We start from the raw sequence: 10958 nt of genomic DNA, 5'->3' as shown, positions 1-10958 counted from the left end.
GGCTCGGGGATCACCCTGCCCGGACAGCATGGTCTTGGCTGTGTCCTCCAGCCTCTCCCACGGACCCTCAGCTCTGTCTGTGCTTGGTCTTCACCAAATCCAGGCTGGGACCAGACAGAATAGGAGCAGCAGCAACATCAGGAGCAGGAGGCCATTGCAGTCGAGCTTTCCTCCCTTGAGCGAGGTCTCTCTGTGCAATTTTTCCTCAAAGGCTGGTAAATCCCCTTGCCAAGATAAAATAAAAAAGCTTTCGAACATTTTATGTAAGTTTTTATTTTTTCCTCAGTGAACGGAGGAACTCCTTACATGTAAGATGTCACCATTGCTTTATATGGCAAACAGGCTGAATGAGAACATTTGACTTGGTGGGCAAAGGCACTGCTTTTAGTTGGGTTCCCCACTTTGTCACCAGAGAGACTCAGCTGCAACAAGGAAATAAATAAACAGCTGGTAAGAACAGGATATCTGTTGCTACTACTGTCTGAGAAGTCTTTGCAGTTTTCACTGCAGTTGCACAGAAGGAAACAGCCTCATTGTCTGGAAGCATCTATGAAACATCCAAAGCACAATGCAGGAGGGTTGTATCTGTGCTCCTGCTCAAGCCAAGGGAAAAAGCAAGTGAAGGTTCTACTAACAGGGAGGTAACCTAGTAAAACTGAATTCGGGAAAAACATCTGACTCACCTCTCAAAACCTCTCTCCATGTCCATTTTTGAAAAAAAGTTTCTCTTGCTTTACAGAGCCATGTGCATCTGCAGGGCAAAAGACCCATCTGAAGCACAAAATGCAGAATACTGCCTAGCAGTCAAATCTGAATGGCAGGAGACTGCAAAAACTAGGATTTGTACTTAAAAAGCATTTCACAAATAGGAGTTGTACTTTCCCTCTGGCTAGTGGTGTAGCACAGTGCTCTTCCCATGTACTACCAGCCAGCTGTCTCCATTGGAGTGCACTATCACCTGCAAGGTACCTAACTGCTCAGCTTATACACATTCTTTTGTGGCCCAATGGCCTTTGTTGTCTTTACTTTTCTTCAGTTTGCTCCCTTCTGAAGCAGAAACTCAGAACATTAATTTGATGAACTACTGGGACGATCTATTTAACTGATACAGAAACTTGAAAGGTCTTTTAGCATGTTCCCTGGCAAAGTATCATGGTCACTTAGCTGAGCGATGCCCAAAAGGTACTGACATTAGCATCAGTCCAACTGAATACACCCTTCAGAGGATGATACGGAAAAGCTTCCTCTGTGAAGAAAAAGCACACGAAACAACACTTATTTTACCACCCTCCAAAACCGGTCTTTGTGCCTCTCTCAGCACAGACCCACTGTGACTGCTATGTGAAGCTTTGCTTCTCACAGCATAGCGCTCACACAGAAGTACCACACCCTCTTCTTTTTACTGAGAATTGACTGGATCAGACAATTTGAATATTGACAACTTGCTAGTCAAAAAGGGAAGATTTTTCCTAAGGAACTGCAGAGTTTACGCACGATCTGCAACTCACACAGTGCAGCTTACAGAAATGAGCTGTACTTCTTGCAGAGATGCAAACACTTAACAAAAAACAATCAGGTAAAGACAGAAATGCAGTACGGACCACAGCTGTGTTACATGTATAGAAGTTGAGCTTTGATCCTCTCCTTCCCTAAGAACTCCGAAGAGAACATTGAGTTGATTCATTACTCAGCTTCAGCACAAAGTTCTGCCTTTCCAATCTTAATTGTAGTGCATGGTATCATCTGTAATCATAGTTATGCTGAGAACTGAATCCCAGGCTGACTTAATTTTCCTTGCTCACATCAGTGTCTGGATAAAAGGATGACTATTGCTTGTGCTTCAAAACGCAGATGTCAAGTAAACACAGAGAAGAGGGGAGAGGACTGAGTTGTAGTTTGGTAAAAGGCATGGATTTCCCTGTAGTCTTTCCTCATTCTCTTGAGCTCACCGGAGTATTAAAGTCCTTGGATTTCTCTATATACTAGTACACAATTTTCCAGTGAGTTGGCTGCTCACAGTTTTTTTCTTTTTCACCGCAAAATCGGTTGTAAGTTGTTTTTGGATCAAATCCCAAGATCTCCCTTTCTTCATGGATCCGGAAGGAAAATGTTGAAACTGAGGTGCCTATAAAATACCTGTGAAAAAAATGAGAAAGGGTTTGTGAAGGTGCCTAGTTTTTAAAATATAAGTAATTGATTTCAGTCCAATTAATTTAAATAAGAGATTTGTAGACAGCTATATCTGGATCAAAAATAATATTCAGGTTTATGACAGTAAAATTTGGCTCCTCAAAGAAAAGGCAAATTCACTACCTTGCATGCGCACAGATCCACTGGTCAATCACAGCCAGCCCCCCGTCTTTGTAGAGTTCTAGCTCCTTCCAACTAGGTTCAAACCTCACCATCTCAGGCAGCAGTTTCTTGAGCAATTCAATCTCTGAAGGAACAAAAACCAAAAATTTGTATCAGAAAGCGCCACTTACTGCTGTCATAAAAATTTTAGTCTTTAAAGAAATCCTGGGTGAACAGTTACAAAGCAAGCAAAGCCAAAATCTACCTACAAACTGTACAATATGTTTGCCAAGCATCACAGTACTGTAGGCAGTGGCTGGAGTCCATGGGGCAGAAACCTGCTGCCAAGGGGACAAATCTCACAGGATGAGGAAACCTGCATGAGGCAGAATGGACAGAGCTACTAGTCTCACTGCCTGCTCCTACAGGGCAGCTGTATCGAGAGGCCTGTAATAACACCAAACTTAAGGTTCATTCACAGATACAATCCCATGAAGGGGTATCCTAACATCGTGTATTGAAACAGATCCCTAGATACTACTGTAAAGGAGGCGCAAGCACAGGATAAAGCCCACCCTTGGGGGGGTTCTAAGCCTTGGCCACGCACAGCCAGGGCTGCCCCACTCTGATGTTGAGGACAGCCAAGCGGGAAGCTGGGTGTGAAGTTTCAGAAGCCCCTTCCCAGCTGTATGTGCGATTCTCTGAAATACAAAGAAAAAAAGGTGGGCTGGAAGAAAGAAGAGGAGGAACAGGCAAAGATGACGTTGCTTTATTCAATTCACAACCTCCCATTGCAGAGACTGCCAAAGCTCCTATGGGAAATGCTGAACAAATGGTTTAATGCCAACTACTCGTGTTGGAAGGAAACAGCTAGTTGCCCAATCCTGTTCAATGATGGAGACGTGAACTTCTAATCATTTACAAAAAACAAATTGGCAATTACTACGCTCATTCTCAATAGTTATCAATCCCAAACAGACTATAAGTTGCTGACCTTCCTCAACAGCATCAGTGGCTATGAAAACTTTTTCAAGTTTATGTGCTTCCAAGAGGCTGCGGATTTTCTTTACTGCTCCTTGCAGCGAAGGCACATCTTCTCTGTGACCCCAGATGAAGTCTTTCCTTCTGAGATGAACCCCAAGGTATGGACCACCTAGAGCTGTGCCCGTTTTGACCTAAGAGAGAAAAATCAATACCCTTTAATACTTAAGAGTGCCACTACTCAATCACACTGAAAAGACCTGCGAATATGAACATATAATGTCTGAATTACTATAAGTAATTCAGTATTCGGCAGTATTTTGGGACACTTATTGCTCCATTTTGATCTTGGGTGGCCTGCATCACACAGGACAAATTACGGTACAAAATCTTTGAAAGCAAAAATTGCTCTCCTTGATGAATCCACAACTGGCAGTTTGCTGCTGAACTTTACACCCACAGGTGATACTGCACACAAGAAGAAATCTAAGGGAAGTGAAAAGAGGGTAACAGAAATATGGCACCCAGGCCAGTCAGCCAATTCTCAACAGATTCCAGTAACTCATGTCACACATGGAGAAAAAAAAGAGAGTAGGAACATGCATGTCCACCATGCTCTGAGCAGGGAGAGCTAGGTTTGTGCATATCTTTCAGTAATCCCCGCAGTGCATGGCAAATAAAAACGACTTATTACATTTGTTATGGGAAACTGACTGTTAGGATTTTACCTTCATCTGTGTCCAGTCCTCATTGTAATGAGTCCTGTCTGCCTTATCTGTGGATTGAAGATACTTGCTTCTAAACTCATCTCCCGCTACACGCAGGTGTTTAGCAAACACCATACTTCGACGGGTCTGTTGGAGTAAGAACACATGCTGAGTCAGAAAAAGGGAGAGCTAAAAATGAATAAATGGAAATCGTTTCACATACACAGAGCATTCAAGATACTCTTCTAGCATCTTTAAAGAGATTAGCGCTGGCTTTCTAATCTCATTCCAAATTCCTCCAGCAAAACGCTCATATTAAGGGAGGATGTACATGCTGTCTGCTGCGGAATACTCAGGCTGCAGTTCACTGTATGTAAAAGAGAACACAGATGAATGTGTGAGCCTCCACTGACACACTTTCTAAAGTGGATGCTTTCTGTATCTGGCTAATTCGTTATTTAAAGTACTCGTTTCAAAGTTCCACGTGTCATATTGCTGTTCTTGCCAACTACCTCCACATTTTGCTTCTGCTCCCTGAATCTAGTGCTGGAGTGCAACCTTCAAGGCAGGGCCAACTGTGTACCTCCCAGGCTAAATTTTTTTTGTGATTCTAAGTTTTGGAAAAAAAAAAATCTTCAAAAAAGAAACAGAATCACACAGGGAGTTGCAGTTAAAATACAAGAAAAAAGAATATTTTCCAGAATGTTATAAATATTTTTGAGTCAAATTTTAATTGTTGAGGCAATGTTTAAGTGCCACTGTTAAGAAATGTGTATTATGGATCCATATGGATTTCATTTCTGCTTTTACAGGACTACGTGTCATGCTCAGAAATGATACGAGTCACACTTGTCTGTTTGGAAAGTCATTATCTATGGAAAGTTCGTAATTATTAAACTACTGTTTGGTCCACTTCTGAAAAATATGCCACATATCAAGCAAACAGACAGATATTTATATCTTACAGGACTGAGGTCTATCTAATTTGTTTCTTAATATCATGAGTCACTTCCTTTAGAAATTTTAACCATGTCAAGCACCCCATATCATGCTCTATTTTCCTATGGCTCTAACCTCTAACATTATCAGAAAATTCTTAAAACTTCTCTCATAGGAATTATTTTATTAGACCCTTGGGTCTTTAAACATGTAGAAATATTGCCATCAAAGAAAGAGAGAGACAGAGCTATGACAGTACGGAGCACTATCAGCTACATTAATTCACAGCAGCTTGTAGACCATCTTTAGCATACACTGCTGAAACATAAGACACAAGTTACTTTCAAGAGCATAAAACCAAGGCAAAACAGAAGCGCATACTGGTTATTGAATTTTTATCAAAACCGAAGAGAAAATGTAGAGAAGCTAACTGGAGAATACTCACGTTCCAATAATCTTTCCCTCCGTAGTGGTCATGAAGAAGGTTTTCGGCTCTGTCTAACATCACAGACCTGTTAGAAATTGTAAAACTGAATGTAGTTCCCTGAAGAACAGAATTCACATTATGATGTTTCTTTATACAGCTGCTAGGATAAGGCACAGACCATGATCTATTTGGAAACAGAGCAATGGGAATGAGTGACATGGTGCCAATCTACAGCATACGTGTATAATGCAAATTGTGACCCAGAGACTGCTGAGGAGAGAATGCAATAATGCCACTGTGTATTGCTGCTCTCTTCCTTTGCAAATGTTACTCTTCAATGGGATGATTCTGCTCTGTTCACTGCCTCTTGACACAGCACTGAAGCATAAAGGAAGAAGAGCTAAACACAGGGTACATTAAGCTACCTGAACAAAGAAGAATTAAGAGCTCAAGGGCATTTCTTCTTAGTTGTTAGCACTGCAACATTTAACATAACATACAGTTATCTGCGTTACCTGTCTTTTAGAGTGCAAATTCCTTTTGTAATGATTTTAATGGACCACCATAACTTAGTGATAAAATGCCACAACAGTGAACACAGTCTGTAAGTTCTTGTTCTTCCCACATGGCAATGGGCTTGTGGGCATGCGATACAACAGGATGGTAACAGAAAGCAACTCACTGTGCTGAGGTATTTTTCAGAAGGATGGGAGCCACAATAGAGGCAGATCCTTGGACAGACAAGCAAGACACATTTAGGCCCCGTGTTTCTTCATAACCCCAGAACCATCCCCTGAAACAGAGAAAAAAGTTTTTGTTTCACAGGCTTGTACTTTAAATTAATGCCATACAAATAATGAAACAAATCAGCAGTACACCCTAGAAAGGTGATATATAAGGTAAATAAACCCCACAGCTCCTTTACAGTGTTTTTGTATGAAATTATGACTTATGGGGTTTTAAAACCAAAATTAATTCTAAGCACCTGGATTAATTCCAATCTCTGAACTCACAGACAATACTGCAACAACCACACAAGTCTATTCCATTAAAGCAGCAATTTTTTCATAAATTCAAGAAAAAAACTGAAAAGGCTGCTAGATGTTACCTGTAGTACTCATACTTGTCTTTGGAATACATAAGCTGATCAATGCAAGGCCTCTCATCTATTTTTTCCTCCCATGTTCCTTCTTTCCATCCTTCTGCGTAGCTTTGCAGGACATAAATCTGTTCAATAAAGGGCCCACCTGACTCTAAGCAGAAGGCAAAACAAAGTATTTACAAGCATGAAAAAACACATGATAAAAGGCACAAAGTAGCATTACTCGTCGTTAAAAAATCTACTGGAAATGCTAACATGACACTAGTCTCTCCCTCATGTTTCCCTGTAAAAAAGGAAAGGAAAGGGGATGTGGCAACCTGTTAGTTGTACCTAGCTGTGTGTGACTTATTGCGCCAGCAGAAATGAATCACCAACAAAGTGTAACTTTAAAAACTGGATAAAACACACCTTCTGTAGAACAAAAGCAAGTCCTCCTGCCTTTGTTCATATTCCTCCATATGCTTTCTTTGCGCCTCTGTTTTCTGTCATTAGATTATTTTTACTTTTGATTCACGTAAGGTTTGAGTTTGATTCTCTTTATAATCCAGATGAAGCACAGAGATTTTCGATACCATGTTTAGCTGCTACAGGAAAAGTGCCTCTAGGAGAATGACGCATACAAGCACCTCTTACCCTTCTTCCCCTACATTTCAGGGTTTCCAAATTCTTTGCCCTGAAAGGTGGTGGATAAGGATCCCTTCAGAGAGCTTTGCAGAGGTATGACGTTTGGTGGGTTTTATTTCCTTTGCTGAAGACGTTTGTGACACTTGCAGATTTTGGCATTTGGTGGTTAACAGTATGTGGCATTAAATCCTAAAGGAAGCAAACTCACTGTTTCTATGCTCTTAGGGAAAGTCTTGCTCCTACAAACCATTTTGTACACAAAAAGCAAGGGAAGTGTATTTGGGTATATGTAGCATCGATGCTGAAAAGTCATTTCCCTGAAGATCCTACTTTACAGCCTTTACCGTCCAACCATCTCCAGAAAAAGGTGGCTTCTTTGTATTTTGCAGGCTGTCCCTCTCCCCCTACAGGGTTGTTACTATGGCCAAAATTATCCAGAGCTACCTGACTTTTTATGGGCACCTCTCAAGGGCCCGTAGGAAGTCGAGGGAACAGAAGTGCTAAATGGTGAGTCAAGTGATCTGCCAAATAATTTGGTTATTTTTCCCCCAGTGGTTTGTCACTCAGCATTATTCATTACCATTCCTCCTCCTGACACCTTTAACATATTTTATTTCAAATGAATAAGGATAAAAGCACAGGTAAGGACAAAACTGTGAAGAAAACACCTTAAATGCTTAGTAAATTGTTGATTGCATTATTTCATACTTTACCTGCAAGGAATTGCTCATATTCAATGACAGGGATGTTCCTGTTGAGGCTTGGGATATCAAAAAACTCAGACCAAGGGATTCGAACCTGAAGAATGTCTGGGCTCTGCCAGTGATAAAGACGTCCCCAAGGAGGCAGAACTAACACCCAATTTTCACTTTTCAGCAAAGTCTTTAGGAGTGAAGCGATACGAATATAGACATCTCTGCGAAGGTTGAACCCTTCAGGAGGATTTACGTCATACAAAAGGTATCTGGAGAGAACAAAACAACATCGTAACTTCAGGCAATCATGTGGCACGACTAACAGAAGGGAAATTCTTCCTCTTTCATGAGTTTGTGGTATTCAGGAGATGGAAGGGAGTGGAAGGAGGAGAAGGCCGAGCAGCATGTACTGCATGGGCAGAGGGCCCCATGACGTGCCCCAACAGAGTGGTCCCGATGCCCCTGTCTGGCTCTCCTCTTGTTGAGGTTCTCCTGACAGTTATCAGCAAGGCAGCTTGTGTCACGGGCCTCTCCTGGGGCAAGGGAGGATTCAGAGGGGACGTGAAACGAACACCCTGAGTGTCTTGCACACCCTGAGAGCAATGTTGCATGTGACGAGGGCAATGAAATAACTGACACAATGCTCGGGTTAATTCCTGTGACTCAAACACTGACACAGGAGGACTTGTTCAGATGGGGCAGGGGAGAAAGGCTGTCACTTGTCACAGGAAAGACAGACAGACAGCTCTTGGGGCTGGTAGCCAGAAGAGCTGAGACCCAGGCAGCATCCAGAGCAGGACAGCTACGACAGCACCATCTTCCAGACATGACCCAAACAAAACCATAGGGTGAACAAGGCCTTCTATGTGCCCAGGAGCCCATCGCCCAGAGGTGCTGCCAGCTGCTGCAGAGGGGGACCCTGGGCACTATCACACCGCTGACAACTTTGCAGGACGAGCAGAGACAGTGACGGAGGGGGCCCCGACCCAAGGGACAGCTCTGGCTGGGCCAGGGTGGCAGGCACTGCCTCAGAGGGCGGGCTGGGGATGACAGACTGCTCCTCACCGGGTGCGTGGCGCAGCAGCAGCAGCGGGCAGCGAGGTGATGGTGTGGCCGGCGCGGAGGGCAGCAGGCGGTGGCTGGGCAGCAGCGGGCGGCGGGTGGGCCAGTACAGCCAGGCCAAGCAGCAGCAGCAGCAGCAGGAGGTTGGGGTCGTGCACTGCCATCACTGCACCACGTCGGGGCTCCTGCAGCAGCCTGGCCCCAGCCCCTCAAAAGAGGCCTGCGGTCAGGGGCCGGAGGTTGGTGCCCATGAGCTGGTTCAGCTTCTCCAGGATCTCCTCCTCCTTCTGGTACATCTGTGGGAGGAGAGCAGAGGGGAGAAATGGGCTGCTGAGTAACCAGGGCTGAACAGCGGAGCCGTGGCTTGCGGTGGCTCAACACCTGTGTGACAAGCAGCACAACTGCACCAACGTAGACCAAAGCTCTCTGGAGCCGTCCATGACGGGCAGGGCTTGGAGGTCACTCCCTCACGGGAGGTGTGAGAGGGAAACCCTTTCGGTTTTGTGTTGGTGCAAGTCCTGACAGCGTTTGTGTGCCATGCATCCTCCCAAAGGTACCTGTTGCCACTCCGACTTGGTGTTGTGCTGGTAGCCGAGCAAGTGGCACAATCCGTGGGCTGCGGTCACCTGCGCGGGAACAAAGGGGAGATGTCACAAACCTGAGCCCCAAACCTAGGGAACTTCTTCAGGGCGAGGGAGCACTGGGACGGGCTGCGGCGTCTCCTAATCCGGAGACATTCAAGGCTTGGCTGGACGCCCGCTTTGGCAGCGAGGGAGGGATGGGGTGCTCCCTCGCGGTGCCGTCGGGGCTCACCGTCAGGACGCCCTCCAAGTCTTCCCCGGGAGCGTGCCTCGCGATGTACTCCACCCCCAGGAAGACGTCCCCCAGGTGGTACTCGTGGCGGCAGCGCGGCCGCGGCAGCTCGCCGGCCGCCAGGCGGTGCGCGGGGAAGGACAGCACGTCGGTGGGCTCGGGGCGCTGCCGGTAGGCGCCGTTCAGCCTCCGCATCAGCCCGTCGCCGGCGCACACCAGCGCCACGTCGAAGCGGGAGGCGCCCAGCGCGGCCAGCAGGGCGCTGAGGGCGCGGCGCAGCGGGGCGCGGCGCAGGGGCACGGAGCGCTGCGCGTTGCGGATCACCAGGCTCATGGCGGCCGCGGCCCCGCTCCTCGCTCCCCGCCTCCCCGCCGCCCGGCCCCGGCGCCTGCGCGGCCCCGCCTCGCCGCCCCGCAGCCCGGCAGCGGCCGCCATGAGCGCGGGGCCGCCGTTCCGCGGCCCGCCCGCCTTCCCGCTGCGCTTCGGGCAGCCCGCCGTGTTCGGGACGGGGGGCGGCGGCGGCGGTGGGAGCGGCACTGGGCTCCCCTTCGGCCCCGCGCCCGCCGCCTTCGGGCAGCCCTTCGGGCTGGGCCAGCCGCCGGCCTTCCCCGCGGGGAGCAACTTCAGCTTCAAGCCGCCCACCAACCTCGGCGGCTTCGAGGCGGGCGGCGGCGGAGCCGGAGCCGGAGCCTTCGCAGCGCCCGAGTTCCGCTTCAAGACCCCCGACGCCTCCTCCTCCTCCTCCTCCTCCTCCTCCTCCTCCTCCTCGTCCTCCTTCAAGCCGCTGCCGGGCGCCGAAGCCGAGAAGGGCCCGGCCGCCCCCGCCGCCTTCACCTTCTCGCCGCCCTTCGGCTTCAGCCCCGAGCCGCCGCCCCCCGAGCCGGCTGCGGGTGGAGGTGGAGGCGGCGGCGGCTTCTCCTTCTCCCGCCCCGCCGCCGCCGCTGCCCTCGGGCGGCCGGAGGAGGCGGGCGAGGCGGCGCCCAAGGGGCTGAAGAGGAAGGAGGAGCGGGAGCGCTCCCCGCGACGGGCGGCGGCCGCCACCACGGCCGGGGCGGGGGGCAGCGGGCGGGCGGCGGCGGCGGCCCCGCCGGAGAAGCGGGCGGTGCTGCTCAGCCGGCCCCGCGGCGGGGCCCTGTTCGGCCGCACGCTGCAGGAGGTGCTGCGCAGCCAGGGCCGGGGGCACCGAGACCGCGGGGAAGCCGCCGAGCCCGAGCGGGGGGGCCCCGCCGAGGAGCCGGTGGTGGTGGTGGAGGGCAGGGAGCCGGCCCGGGCAGGTAAGGGCAGGGCAGGGCTGGGAGGTGGCTGAAGCCCCTTCT

The 10958-nt window shown here is 48.5% G+C and overlaps 1 protein-coding gene across 1 annotated transcript; it reads right to left on the bottom strand.

Annotated features, from left to right (window-relative positions):
* Positions 1 to 264: 264 nt before the first annotated feature.
* On the bottom strand, positions 265 to 10910 carry LOC309879375 (GDP-fucose protein O-fucosyltransferase 2-like). The gene is given in 12 exon segments (XM_082762983.1): positions 265 to 2136; positions 2314 to 2437; positions 3287 to 3467; positions 4002 to 4127; positions 5365 to 5431; positions 6029 to 6139; positions 6455 to 6599; positions 7786 to 8036; positions 8833 to 9026; positions 9028 to 9159; positions 9387 to 9455; positions 9643 to 10910. Coding segments are annotated over 12 exon segments (1989 nt in total). The 5' UTR covers positions 10078 to 10910; the 3' UTR covers positions 265 to 1982.
* Between the last annotated feature and the right edge of the window lie 48 nt (positions 10911 to 10958).

The sequence above is a fragment of the Aythya marila genome (genome assembly GCF_965140915.1).
Source record: "Aythya marila genome assembly, chromosome: 6".
NCBI lineage: Eukaryota > Metazoa > Chordata > Aves > Anseriformes > Anatidae > Aythya > Aythya marila.
This window is presented reverse-complemented; position numbering and strand designations above follow the sequence as displayed.